The sequence below is a fragment of the Phyllobates terribilis genome, unplaced genomic scaffold, assembly GCF_046119375.1.
Source record: "Phyllobates terribilis strain yellow unplaced genomic scaffold, ASM4611937v1 Scaffold_3__8_contigs__length_932513732, whole genome shotgun sequence".
Lineage (NCBI taxonomy): Eukaryota > Metazoa > Chordata > Amphibia > Anura > Dendrobatidae > Phyllobates > Phyllobates terribilis.
In genome coordinates, this window is record NW_027362763.1 from 16,972,325 (window position 1) to 16,987,895 (window position 15,571).

Consider the following 15,571-nt stretch of genomic DNA (forward strand, 5'->3'; position numbering starts at 1 on the left):
ATTAGCTGTGTATCAATTAAAATTTAACTTTTAATCAGAATCATAAAATAAGGTGCAGGTGCTCACAGACTGACATATAGACAATAAAAGAGTGATCCACTCGTACACTCCTTTTCTCCAATTATAACACCCAATAACATCAGGTGTTCACATGACCTTTCACATATATAAATGGTTACCCCACCTATATTCAAGGCAGGAAAAAATGTTTTCAAATACAATAGTGGTCATGCAACAAAACAGCATCTAGTGGTACCCTTCAGTAACTATCTTATTTTCATACTAACTAGATAAGGGTCAACGTAAAAGATGCTTGTTAAATAGGAGAAAATATAAAGGTAACATATTTATTTACCCATAAAGCAGCAATTTGTAGTGTTAGAGTCTTCCCAAAATAAATTACCCTCTTTCATGGTTATGATACTAAAATTGTACACATACACCAAGGGCCAGGGACGGACTCTCTTAATTTCTAACCCTATACCACATATCCCCAGTTTAAATAGACCTGAGAAAGAGAAAGGGAATATAAATGGAGTGATCTCACCCATAAAGCTTAGAGACTTCTATTATTCATTCTCATAGAGGTGAGCATCATCATAATACGAACCACCCCGACGCGTTTCTTCAAATTGAGTCTTCAGGGGGAACAGAGGTTCAAAAGTTTCCATTCAGGGGGTAATATATCCTTAGTTTTGCTGCTACAGCACATGGGAAGGTCCCTCTTTTAAATATCACGCGCTGCACCTGGATTGGTTGCAGCCTGTCACATGCTGCCATTCCAAACCTATGCTAAAACCACTTCCTCCTCCGAGGAACGCTGCCTGACACGCACGCGTCATTTCCGGGGGTGTGGCTATGACGCACCTCCGGGTTTGCGTGGAACGCATCTTCAAAGCGCTCCAAGGAGTGCTTGTCACACCCAGGTGTATGGCAATGGACCCAAACAAAGCGCACAGGTCCATAGCCATGGAACACCCCTATTGCCAGGGAGATAGACAGTCCCTGCGGACATCTGCATTCCCCCGTAGCCTATGTGGGGCATCTTGTGGTACCCTTATGTAAACTCTATAAAGGAGCTCCACATGCCCTTCGTCAGCATGTACAGAATCAAAAATTACGTTAATCTTGTTTTTATGCTTGACCGAAAGGGACAATACTAGCAGAGGCAATATCTCTGATTAGACAATAAATCCATTAAATTAAGAGAGGTGATGGTAACTAATATTTTGATGTTTTTCATTTAAAACATTTTAAATCACAACAAAAACATGAGATGAAAAAGTAAGAAGGGGAAAATATATTAAACACATAACCCAATAGTAGAGTAACCAGTTCCTTTTGGTAGTGAAAGACACAGAGGACCTGAGCACATACAAACAGGAGGAGAGAAAGTAAAAGGACCAATGGGCAATATCCCTCTTTATGTCCCTAACTGAGTTAACCTCTACCTACGTGGAGGTTAGCACCCTACCATCCTACGCCAGTGGTTCCCCCACTCATCGTCGGCTGTCCCTGCCTAAGCTGTCCCTCTCCTGACCCTTATGTGTTAACAAAGGGAGAAAAGGATAGTTGTTCATTCAAGCCAAACGGAGTGCTGGTCCTTAGTTCAAAAATCCACCGGGTTTCTTTTTGCAATATAAGGGCTTCCCAATCAACTCCTCTAATTGGTGGGGTAATTTTGTCAATTCCCATAAATGTGATTTTCTTATGATCCCCCTTTATGCATGGTATTGATGTGGCAGGCCAAGGGAGTATCTCGTTTGTTAATAATATCTCTGATGTGCTCTCCTATCCTTTTCCGAAACTCTCGCTTAGTTTTCCCTATATATTCAAGTTGACATTCACATGTTGCTTTATATACAATCCCTTTTGTGCGACAGTTGATAAGGTGCCTAACCTCAGACCACACCTGTTACATTTCCTATAAAGTTTTTCCCTTGTGTGATGAAGTCACAGGACTTGCAGCCCCCACATCGAAAGGAGCCCCTACAACCCCGATCCAACCACAGCTGAGTTCTTTTTGGCTGATAGTGACTATAAACAAGGCGATCTCTTAGAGACCTACCTCTTCTATAAGTAATCTGGGGAGCTGTTGGAATGAAATTTTTGAAATCACAATCCATGTGTAAGATAGACCAGTGTCTCTGGAGAATCACCCTGATACCATTAGATTGATTAGAGAAGCGCGTAATAAATCGTACCACCTCATTTTTTTCCATCTGTTTAGGCTGAGGGTTTAGAAGAGATGCTCTATCTCTATTGAGGGATTCTTTAAAGGCCTGTCCCAAACTTTGCTTAGGGTATCCTCTTTCCCTAAATCTCCCCTGCCTGCTTCTTGAAATTCTCAATATCTGAGCAATTTCTCCTCATTCTAAGGAATTGGCCCTTAGGGATGCCCCTCTTAGGGGACCAGGATGACAACTATCCCATCTCAGGAGGGAGTTGGTTGCTGTAGGCTTTCTGTAGGTATCAAGCCATCGCAATTTGTCTGTATAAGGACATCCAGAAAAGCTAGTCTAGATGTATGGGGCTCATAGGTAAATTTAAGGCCAATTGGATTGTCGTTTAGTTCAGTAACAAATTCTCCAAAGCTCTCAGGACTCCCCCCTCCAAAGAACAAATAAATCATCGATGTAGCGAAGCCACATCGAGATGTTATTAACCTGGTCCCTGAGGAGTTCTCCAAATACCAAATTTTCTTCCCACCAACCCAAGAGCAGATTAGCATAAGAGGGGGCACAGGGGCTCCCCATTGCTGTGCCCCTGAGCTGGTGGAAGTACTTCTGGTCAAACATGAAAATATTCCTTGTAAGACAAAATTCCAATGCTTTCATAACAAACTCATTATGTGCAGCAAATTGTTGTCCCCTAGATTTCAAATAGTATTGAACAGCTTTTAGTCCCCAGTCGTGGGGGATCGAGGAGTAAAGGGCCTCCACATCGATGCTACACAGAATTGTGTCTGCATCCACTGTAATTCCGTCAATTTTGCCCAAAAGGTCCATTGTGTCTCGCACATAAGAACTGAGTGACACCACAAATGGTTTCAAAATTTTGTCAATGTAGATACCTAAATTTTGTGTCAGACTGTTTTACCCCTGACACAATGGGTCTCCCCTTGAGGGGAGTAGTTCCCTTGTGCACTTTGGGCAAACAATAAAATGTTGCCAAAACAGGATGGACCGGATACAGGAAGTCTCTCTCATTACTGTCAATGATTCTTTTTTCAAGGCCATATTCCAAGAGGTTTTTTTAGATCATTTGAGAATTGTTTAGTGGGATTTTCTAATAATCTATGATAACCCATCTCCTCACTTAGTAAGGAAAGGCATAACTCATGATACTTTACAGTGTCCATTATCACGATGTTCCCACCTTTATCTGAAGGCTTGATCGTTATGTCTTTATCTTGTTCTAGCCTAAGTAAACAATCCATCTGAGTCTTGGAGAGATTAAAACGACAGTCTGATTTGTCCATATCAAGAGCTCTAAGTTCACCAATCACAAGATCAAGAAATACATCTAGTGGGCTGATGTCTCCTGTGGAAGGGGGCATCTTCCGACTCCTACTCTTGAGATTGGTGAATGGGCCCATCCCATTTACATTTGGATTAATGTCTCCCAGATGGTATAAAAATCGGACATCCTGCAAGAGTCCATCATCAATACCCAACTCAAGGCTTTTCTTTTTGTCTTCCCTGATTGTGTTTTTTCCATTTTAATTTACGTATAAATAGGTGCAGATCTTTTACTGTCTCAAAAATATCACAATCTGTAGTAGGTAAAAAAGAGAGTCCTTTACTAAGGACACACATTTCGTCTGTAGAAATATTTCTTGAGGAAAGATTAATAACTTTGGAGTCTATATTGGATTGTATCCTATTAGACGATTCCTGAGAGGGTAAATGGGGTCTAAAAACCCTCCCCTTTGGGGTGACCTTTTTCCCTTACCACGCCCTCGACCCTTCCCTCGTCCTTTTCCCTTTTGATTCCTACCTCGTCCCTCTGAGTCTGAAAAATCTGTTTCGGATGAGGATAGATCTGTTTCTATATTACTACGATTACGTATAGTTGCTACAGAATAGGCTTTGTTCTCTTTAAATTCCTGTAAATCTCGGCTGAAAAATAGTTGTTTTTTTTCTTTCAAATGAAACTGGAACCTTTCAACAGTATTTTGTAAAGAGAGCTCCTTTTGTGAAAACTCAGACTCAGACATAAATTTCTTTGTTATTTCAATTTGACTATTTAACTTTTCATTAAGTGATGCTAAATTAATTTTTTCTTCCTCCAGAAGAAGTTTCATCAGTCTAATTGCACTATCTGTGGCTTCTTTTTCCCATTTAGCCAAGAGGGTGGGGCTTCTATATCTAAACCCTGGAGACAAATTAATCCTAAGGTGTCTGGGAACTATTCCTGCTTTAGTATAATTATCCAATGATTGAACCTCCCACCAAGATAATATTTGGTCTTTGTAAATTTTTGCTACTTCTTTAAATGCCCCGTTAAAAGAGGGGGTATATTTCTTTTGTACAAATAGACTATCAGAGAAAACCTCTCTCGTCATTTATCCACTGCTCGGTATCCAGTCCCGTAGTTAGAAACCCTGCCATGCCCCACTATTTCAATACGGTATAGCTATTGGGCTTAGTTATGACATGATACAGTATATAATAACTGAATTAGCTGTGTATCAATTAAAATGTAACTTTTAATCAGAATCATAAAATAAGGTGCAGGTGCTCACAGACTGACATATACACAATAAGAGTGATCCACTCGTACACTCCTTTTCTCCAATTATCACACCCAATAACATCAGGTGTTCACATGACCTTTCACATATATAAATGGTTACCCCACCTATATTCAAGGCAGGATTTTTTTTTTTCAAATACAATAATGGTCATGCAACAAAATAGCATCTACTGCTACCCTTCAGTAACTATGCTTGATGTTTTAGTTTGTTTTTCCTCTTAGCTCATAAATATATTTTATGTTCTATCTAAATGGCTTGATTATTGTATCATAATAATGATTAAAAGCCTGATGTTACCATTTTACTACAGTAAATTTAACACTTAAACGTAAACATGAGCCATGAATGAGGGAGTCGGAGATGGAGTTGTTGTCATGGAAATTGAGGAGTCTGAGTCGGAGGTTTAGCTTACCGACTCCACAGCCCTGGGTGTCGCTGGCACTTCATTTGAAAAAAATAGACACATTCTTTAATCATTTAAATTTACCCAATATACTCACCCCAGGTCTGACGGTAATCCAAGTGTTGTCCCACGTTTCTTTTTTCAAATATCTTTATTTAGCTCCAAAAAGCATCCATTGTTGTACAAAAACACATGCAAAAAACACACCAAATTTGCGGCAAAAACGAACATGTTTGCTGCCAAGAGAGGCAGAAACCTTTCAGAAATTTCTGCAAATACTCAATGTGCGCACATAGCCTAATTAGCCTGTTAGGGTTGTGGCTTGTTCACGATCATCGTTAGGAAATGCGAGGTGAATCAAATTTCTCAGCTTTATAAAGACTCAGCCTCCTCTAACCTTGTGCCAAACAGCAGCTATGGGTTCTTCTAAACAGCTGCTGAGCTCTGAAAATGGTGGCTACCCACAAAGCAGGAGAAGCTATAAGAAGATAGCAGAGGTTTTCAAGTTGCCCTTGTGTCATCTTTATCTTTAGGCCTTTTAGAGATCATTTCATCTTCAACTTGCTTAACTGTTCACAATAGCAAAAATTTTGACCAGGGATGTCCAAACTTTTACATGCCACTGTACACCCTATCTATAATTCCATCATTTCCAACATTTCTGTACAACAAGCCATGAAACTCATCTTTGCCATGGATTCTTCATTGCATTCTGACAGATCTTATTAGTTGGCACAGTCCATCGGTCACTGTTGGTCGGTGTCTGCAGATGTGACCAGTGCTTTATACCAGTCACCTACAATTTAATATAATGGAGATATCCCTGATAACAATCTTCAGAGATTGAGAGGCTATAGTAAGAATGAGGGGCTGCTACATTCCTGTTCATTACGGAGGAGGCCATATAAGATGTCTCTGAAGTTCAGGCTTCTCTGGGGGGACTACTTCTAATATCTGGAATCATTCATATTGGGGGGGGGGATTAATTAATGGAAATATTTTCTCCTCCGGTAGTCCAAGAGCCAGAAATGTTTTTTTTTTTCCTGTCAATGGTCTTTAAAGACTTCATATTTCATTGTCCATATCATGGGGGATTGGAGCTGTTACATAACTTGTATTTCTTTAACTTTACTTTCTGATAAAATCATCATTTTACTCTTCTAATATAGAAATTCTCACCGGATGAATCAAGATTTTCCACCACATTTGTAGAGATAATTGGGTGAAGCCTCCGACAACCTGTGTCTCAATAGATTCTGTATGTTACTAATGATTTCCCCTTTGTGATTTCCAGTATCTCCCACCATCATAAAGACGCCTGCAGGACCAGACACCTCCACATCATCCAGTTTTCTCTGATGAATGACTCAACAAGGATGGACAAAGACAGGAAAAAGATTACCCAAAGAATAATAGACTTTGCCTTGGAGATCATCTCCCTGCTGAGTGGAGAGGTAAACTCTTCTATATTTCTATTATTATCTACTGAGTGGAGAGGTAAACTCTTCTATATTTCTAATATCTGCTGAGTGGAGAGGTAAACTCTTCTATATTTCTATTATTATCTGCTGAGTGGAGAGGTAAACTCTTCTATATTTCTATTATCTGCTGAGCGGAGAGGTAAACTCTTCTATATTTCTATTATTATCTGCTGAGTGGAGAGGTAAACTCTTCTATATTTCTAATATCTGCTGAGTGAAGAGGTAAACTCTTCTATATTTCTATTATTATCTGCTGAGTGGAGAGGTAAACTCTTCTATATTTCTATTATCTGCTGAGCGGAGAGGTAAACTCTTCTATATTTCTATCATTATCTGCTGAGCGGAGAGGTAAACTCTTCTATATTTCTATCATTATCTGCTGAGTGGAGAGTAGTGTTGAGCCACCCCCGTAGTGTTCGGGTTCGGTTCGGTTCGTCGAACACCGGGATGTTCGAGGAACTGTTCGTCGAACTGTTCGTCGAACACCTTAGAACACCGTCGAACACCGTTAAAACCAATGGCAGGCAAACAAAAACACATAGAAACACATAGAAAACACCTTCAAAGGTGTCCAAAAGCTGACAAACTGCTCAGAAGACGCTCTCTTTAAAAAAGCCGGCCGACAATTCAGCAGCGGCATACACCGGTACCCGACAATTTAGACAAGAAGGAATAGAGCATCACACATAGATTAGATAGATAGAAACATGTCAGTCACACATATAAGAAGCACAGTGACAGTGTTGCTTACTGTACTTGTCATTTAGTGTAAAGGATTTATTAAAAAAAATAATAGTGTTTTCGTGCACCGTCTCTTTAAAAAAGCCGGCCGGCAATTCAGCAGCGGTACCCGACAATTTATAACAGAAAGAATAGAGCATCACACATAGATAGATATAAACATGCCAATCACATATATAATAAGTACAGTGACAGTGTTGGTTACTGTACTTGTCATTTAGTGTAAAGGATTTATTTAAAAAAATAACAGTGTTTTCATGCACTGTCTCTTTAAAAAAGCCGGCCGGCAATTCAGCATCTGTACCCGACAATTTAGAACAGAAAGATAGAGCATCACACATAGATTAGATAGATAGAAACATGTCAGTCACATATATAAGAAGTACAGTGACAGTGTTGCTTACTGTACTTGTCATTTAGTGTTAAAATAAAGGATTTATTAAAAAAAAAATTGGCGTGGGGGTCCCCGTAATTTTAGTCTCTAGCGGAGGTTAAGCAGACGGCTGGGGCAGATGTTTGAAGCCTGGGAAGGGGGTAATACCCACGGAGCTTCCCAGGCTACTAATATCAGCCCCCAGCTGAATACCTAGCCTTTACTAGCTATTAAAATGGGGGACCCCCCCAAAAAAATGACGTGGGGTCCCCCCTATTTAAATAGCTAGCAAAGGCTAAGCAGACAGCTGGGGGCTGATATTAATAGCCCAGGAAGGGTGCCATGAATATTGGCCCCCTCCCAGGCTAGAAACACCAGCCGTCAGCTGTCCCAGAAATGGCGCATCCACAGGATGCGCCAATTCTGGCACTTAGCCTCGCTCTTCCCACTGCCCTGTAGCGGTGGCAGTGGGGTAATAGGGCTGGGGTTGATGTCAGCTTATGATGCCAGCTGACATCAAGCCCAGGTTAGTAATGGAGAGGCGTCTATAAGACACCCCCATTACTAGCCCCATAGTCAAAGTTAAAAGAAAACACAAACACCCAGAATAAAGTCCTTTAATTGAAATAAACACACAATTCTTTATTGTTCTAAATTAAACCACACTTACCATCACGCCCATTCCAGCTGAAGCCGACGATCTCCTGCAATGAAAGTAAAATAATAAACCAACATCATCCTTACCTTTCCATGGTTCCCACGACAGCTTCAGCTCTGCTACATTCACATGACAGGCTGGACCGCAGCAGAACGCTGCCATCCAGCCTGTCATCCCGCAGACACTGAGAAGCGCAGGCATGCTTGCGCTCCTCAGTGTCTGGCTGTGACGGCATAAAGATGAGCCGAGGTCATGTCCAATGAGCTCGGCTCACCTCATGCACGTCACTGACAGCGTGGGAGAATTCTCACGCTGAAGCGCTGAGTGCAGGAGAATTTTCCCACGCTGTCAGTGACGTGCATGAGGCTGATATTTAAATTTGGCGCACAAATCGGTGATTGGTCACGGGCAGCGTCCGCGACCAATCAGCACAGTAGTGTTTAACTTTGGCGGCAAGATCAGTGATTGGTCGCGGTCAAGACGGCGACCAATCACCGATTTGTGCGGCACATTTAAATAGCGGCCGCGACCAATTGGATGTCAGCGCCGCTCCCCGGTCCTCCCTTCACGCCCTAGCCGCATGGATGTCAGCGGCGCTGCCTGTGCGGATACTTCCGCTGCGAGAACCCGGGACATGAGCGGGCGCTCGGAGCAGAAGTATCCCAACCCGCAGCGCCGCTCCCCGGTCCTCCCTTCACACCCTAGCCGCTGTTGTCCCCACAGTATCCGCATGGTGTTACAAAGGTCCGGACATTTGTGTTAAAAATCGCTGATTGGTCGCCAAATTTAAATATCGGCCGCGACCAATCACCCATCTTGACTCCACATTTAAACACCGCTGTACTGATTGATCGCGGACGCTATTTAAATGTGGCGCCAAAATCGGTGATTGGTCGCGCCCAGCGTCGGCGACCAATCAGCACAGCGGTGTTTAAATGTGGAGCCAAGATCGGTGAATGGTTGCGGCCGATATTTAAATTTGGCGCCCAAATCGGTGATTGGTCGCGGGCAGCGCCAGCGACCAATCAGCGATTTTTTTAACACAAATGTCCGGACCTTTGTAACACCATGCGGATACTGTGGGGACATCAGCGGCTAGGGTGTGAAGGGAGGACCGGGGAGCGGAGCTGCGGGTCGGGATACATCTGCTGCAAGCAGTCGCTCATCTCCCGGCTTCTCGCAGCGGAAGTATCCGACCAGGCAGCGGCGCTCCCCGGTCCTCACCAATACGATTCGCTGATTGGTCGCGCTCTCCGCACGCGACCAATCAGTGATCTTGGCGCTAAAGTTAAACACCGCTGTGCTGATTGGTCGCGGGAACTGCCCGCGACCAATCACCGATTTGGGCGCCACATTTAAATAGCGGCCGCGACCAATCAGTGATCTGGGCGCCAAATTTAAACAACGCTCTGCTGATTGGTCGCTGCTGGAGTCCGCGACCAATCAGCGAGATTGGCGCCAAATTTAAACCCCGCTCTGCTAATTGATCGCGGTCGCCGTCCGCAACCAATCAGCAGTATTGGCGCCAAATTTAAACCCTGCTCGGCTGATTGGTCACGGTTGCCGGCCGCGACCAATCAGCGATTTTGGCGCCAAATTGAAACACCGCTCTGCTGATTGGTCGCGGCCGGCGATTGTGACCAATCAGCATTATTGGCGCCAAATTTAAACCCCGCTCTGCTGATTGGTCGCGACCGCCGGCCGCGACTAATCAACATTGTTGCCAAATTTAAACACCGCCCTGCTGAATGGTCGCGGTCGTGACCAATCACCGTTATTGGCGCCAAATTTAAACACCGCTTTGCTGATTGGTCGCAACCGCAACCAATCAGCATTATTGGCGCAAAATTTAAACACCGCTCTGCTGATTAGTCGCAACCGCCGGCCGTGACCAATCAGCGATATAGTCGCCAAATTTCAACACCGCTTTGCGGATTGGTCGCGGTTGCTGGCCGCGACCAGTCAGCGATTTTGGCGCCAAATTTAAACACCGCTCTGCTGATTGCGCCGGGTCTGCCGCATAAATATTCTAGAATACCCGATGCGTTAGAATCTGGCCACCATCTAGTTTCATGAAATAATTAAAAAAAAAATTGACGTGGGGCTTCGCACTATATTTGTGTCCAGCCAGGTACAACTAGGCAGCTGGGGGCTGGAATCCGCAGCGCAGGGAGTCCCAAGCTTTCTGGGTCCCCCCCGCTGCAAATTGCAGTCCGCAGCCACCCCGGAAAATGGCGCGTTCATAGAAGCGCCATCTTCTGGCACTGTACCCAACTCATCCAGGGCCCTGGTGCGGTGGCTCACTGGGTAATAAAGGGGTTAGGGCCAGCTTGGCATTATCAGCTGGCCCTAAGCCCGAAATTCATGGGGTCACGCCAATATTAGACATGACCGCCATGAATTTCTAGTAAAGTATTTAAAAAAAACACAACACCCAGAATAAAGTCCTTTAATTGAAATAAACACACAATTCTTTATTGTTCTAAATTAAAACATACTTACCGTCACGCCCATTCCAGCTGAAGCCAATGTCTTCTGCAATAAAAGTAAAATAATAAACCAACCTCATCCTTACCTTTCCATGGTTCCCACGACAGCTTCAGCTCTGCTACATCGAGATGACAGGCTGGACCGCAGCAGAACTCTGCCATCCAGTCTGTCATCCCGCAGACACTGAGAAGGGCAGGCATGCTTGCGCTCCTCAGTGTCTCGCTGTGACGGCATAAAGATGAGACGAGTTCATGTCCAATGAACTCAGCTCACCTCATGCACGTCACTGACAGCGTGGGAAAATTCTCCTGCACTCAGCGCTACAGCGTGAGAATTCTCCCACACTGTCAGTGACGTGCATGAGGTGAGCTGAGATCATTGGACATGAATGAGCTCACCTCATGCACGTCACTGACAGCGTGGGAAAATTCTCACGCTGTAGCGCTGAGTGCAGGAGAATTCTCCCACGCTGTCAGTGACGTGCATGAGGTGAGCTGAGTTCATTGGACATGAACTCGTCTCATCTTTATGCCGTCACAGCGAGACACTGAGGAGCGCAAGCATGCCTGCGCTTCTCAGTGTCCGCGTCATGGCAAGCTGGATGGCAGCGTTCTGCTGCGGTCCAGCCTGTCATCTCGATGTAGCAGAGCTGAAGCTGTCGTGGGAACAATGGAAAGGTAAGGATGAGGTTGGTTTATTATTTTACTTTTATTGCAAGAGATCGTTGGCTTCAGCTGGAATGGGCGTGGTGGTAAGTATGGTTTAATTTAGAACAATAAAGGAATGTGTCTTTATTTCAATTAAAGTAGTTTATTCTGGGTGTTTGTGTTTTCTTTTAACTTTGACTATGGGGTTAGTAATGGGGGTGTCTTATAGACGCCTCTCCATTACTAACCTGGGCTTGATGTCAGCTGGCATTATAAGCTGACATCAACCCCAGCCCTATTACCCCACTGCCACCGCTACAGGGCTGTGGGAAGAGCGAGGCTAAGTGCCAGAATTAGTGCATCCTATGGATGCGCCAGTTCTGGGGCGGCTGACGGCTGGTGTTTCTAGCCTGGGAGGGGGCCAATATTCATGCACCCTTCCTGGGCTATTAATATCAGCCCCCAGCTGTCTGCCTAGCCTTTGCTAGCTATTAAAATAGGGGGGACCCCACGTCATTTTTTTTTGGGGGGGGGGTCCCCCATTGTAATAGCTAGTAAAGGCTAGGTATTCAGCTGGGGGCTGATATTAGTAGTCTGGGAAGCTCCGTGGGTATTACCCCCTTCCCAGGCTTCAAACATCTGCCCCAGCCGTCTGCTTAACCTCCGCTAGAGCTTAAAATTATGGGGACCCCCACGCCAATTTTTTTTTAAATAAATCCTTTATTTTAACACTAAATGACAAGTACAGTAAGCAACACTGTCACTGTACTTCATATATATGTGACTGACATGTTTCTATCTATCTAATCTATGTGTGATTCTCTATTCCTTCTATTCTAAATTGTCGGGTACCGCTGCTGAATTGCCGGCCGGCTTTTTTAAAGAGACAGTGCATGAAAACACTATTATTTTGTTTTAATAAATCCTTTACACTAAATGACAAGTACAGTAAGCAACACTGTCACTGTACTTCGTATATATGTGGCTGACTTGTTTCTATCTATCTAATCTATGTGTGATGCTCTATTCTTTCTGTTCTAAATTGTCGGGTACCGGTCTATGCCGCTGCTGAATTGCCGCTTTTCATGTTTCACTGTTGGCACTGTTCCCATCGATTTGGGCAATCACTGTAATGCCACAACCACCATGGCTGTGGCATTACAGTGAGTGGCAGACAATCCCTGCATGATTGGTGCTCAAAATAGCGCCAGACATGCAGGACACGCTTTTGGTGCACGAACAGTTATCGAACATAACCTCGAACAGCCGAATTTTTTGCAAATCGTTCGGGTTCGTCGAACAACTCGAACACCGCCCAAAACAGCTCGAATTTGAGATTGGCGAACAGTTCTAGTCGAACACCGCTCATCTCTAGTGGAGAGGTAAACTCTTCTATATTACTATTATCTGCTGAGTGGAGAGGTAAACTCTAATATATTTCTATTATCTGCTGAGCGGAGAGGTAAACTCTTCTATATTTCTATTATCTGCTGAGTGGAGAGGTAAACTCTTCTATATTTCTATTGTCTGCTGAGCGGAGAGGTAAACTCTACTATATTTCTATTATCTGCTGAGTGGAGAGGTAAACTTTTCTATAGTTCTATTATCTGCTGAGCAGAGAGGTAAATTCTTCTATAGTTCTATTATCTGCTGAGCAGAGAGGTAAATTCTTCTATATTTCTATCATTATCTGCTGAGTGGAGAGGTAAACTCTTCTATATTTCTATTATTATCTTCTGAGTGGAGAGGTAAACTCTTCTATATTTCTATCATTATCTGCTGAATGGAGAGATAAACTCTTCTATATTTCTATTATCTGCTGAGTGGAGAGGTAAACTCTTCTATATTTCTATCATCTGGTGAGCAGAGAGGTAAACTCTTCTATATTTCTATCATTATCTGCTGAGTGGAGAGGTAAACTCTTCTATATTTCTATCATTATCTGCTGATTGGAGAGGTAAACTCTTCTATATTTCTATTATCTGCTGAGTGGAGCGGTAAACTCTTCTCTATTTCTATTATCTGCTGAGTGAAGAGGTAAACTCTTCTATATTTCTATCATTATCTGCTGATTGGAGAGGTAAACTCTTCTATATTTGTATTATCTGCTGAGTGGAGAGGTAAACTCTCCTATATTTCTATTATCTGCTGAATGGAGAGGTAAACTCTTCTATATTTCTATTATCTGCTGAGTGAAGAGGTAAACTCTTCTATATTTCTATTATCTGCTGAGTGGAGAGGTAAACTCTTCTATATTTCTATTATCTGCTGAGTGGAGAGCTAAACTCTTCTATATTTCTATTATCTGCTGAGTGGAGAGGTAAACTCTTCTATATTTCTATCATTATCTGCTGAGTGGAGAGGTAAACTCTTCTATATTTCTATCATTATTTGGTGAGCAGAGAGGTAAACTCTTCTATATTTCCATTATCTGCTGAGTGGAGAGGTAAACTCTTCTATATTTCTATTATCTGCTGAGTGGAGAGGTAAACTCTTCTATATTTCTATCATTATCTGCTGAATGGAGAGGTAAACTCTTCTATATTTCTATTATCTGCTGAGTGGAGAGGTAAACTCTTCTATATTTCTATCATCTGGTGAGCAGAGAGGTAAACTCTTCTATATTTCTATCATTATCTGCTGAGTGGAGAGGTAAACTCTTCTATATTTCTATCATTATCTGCTGAGTGGAGAGGTAAACTCTTCTATATTTCTATTATCTGCTGAGTGGAGAGGTAAACTCTTCTATATTTCTATCATTATCTGCTGAATGGAGAGGTAAACTCTTCTATATTTCTATTATCTGCTGAGTGGAGAGGTAAACGCTTCTATATTTCTATCATCTGCTGAGCAGAGAAGTATACTCTTCTATATTTCTATCATTATCTGCTGATTGGAGAGGTAAACTCTTCTATATTTCTATTATCTGCTGAGTGGAGCGGTAAACTCTTCTATATTTGTATTATCTGCTGAGTGGAGAGGTAAACTCTTCTATATTTCTATTATCTGCTGAGTGGAGAGGTAAACGCTTCTATATTTCTATCATTATCTGCTGAGTGGAGAGGTAAACTCTTCTATATTTCTATTATCTGCTGAATGGAGAGGTAAACTCTTCTATATTTCTATTATCTGCTGAGTGGAGCGGTAAACTCTTCTATATTTGTATTATCTGCTGAGTGGAGAGGTAAACTCTTCTATATTTCTATTATCTGCTGAGTGGAGAGGTAAACGCTTCTATATTTCTATCATTATCTGCTGAGTGGAGAGGTAAACTCTTCTATATTTCTATTATCTGCTGAATGGAGAGGGAAACTCTTCTATATTTCTATTATCTGCTGAGTGGAGAGGTAAACTCTTCTATATTTGTATTATCTGCTGAGCGGAGAGGTAAACTCTCCTATATTTCTATTATCTGCTGAGCAGAGAAGTAAACTCTTCTATATTTGTATTATCTGCTGAGCGGAGAGGTAAACTCTTCGATATTTCTATTATCTGCTGAGTGGAGAGGTAAACTCTTCTATATTTCTATCATTATCTGCTGAGTGGAGAGGTAAACTCTTCTATATTTCTATTATCTGCTGAGCAGAGAAGTATACTCTTCTATATTTCTATCATTATCTGCTGATTGGAGAGGTAAACTCTTCTATATTTCTATTATCTGCTGAGTGGAGCGGTAAACTCTTCTATATTTGTATTATCTGCTGAGTGGAGAGGTAAACTCTTCTATATTTCTATTATCTGCTGAGTGGAGAGGTAAACGCTTCTATATTTCTATCATTATCTGCTGAGTGGAGAGGTAAACTCTTCTATATTTCTATTATCTGCTGAATGGAGAGGGAAACTCTTCTATATTTCTATTATCTGCTGAGTGGAGAGGTAAACTCTTCTATATTTGTATTATCTGCTGAGCGGAGAGGTAAACTCTCCTATATTTCTATTATCTGCTGAGCAGAGAAGTAAACTCTTCTATATTTGTATTATCTGCTGAGCGGAGAGGTAAACTCTTCGATATTTCTATT

The 15,571-nt window shown here is 42.4% G+C and overlaps 1 protein-coding gene across 1 annotated transcript in view; it reads left to right on the top strand.

The window, feature by feature from the left end:
• Positions 1-15,571, top strand: part of LOC141258694 (uncharacterized) — a 202,892-nt gene that overhangs the window by 25,910 nt on the left and 161,411 nt on the right. The window contains exon 2 of the mRNA XM_073673703.1: positions 6,457-6,616. Within this exon, the coding sequence (XP_073529804.1) occupies positions 6,521-6,616 (96 nt within the window). The 5' untranslated portion in view covers positions 6,457-6,520. The remainder of the gene's footprint in view (positions 1-6,456; positions 6,617-15,571) is intronic.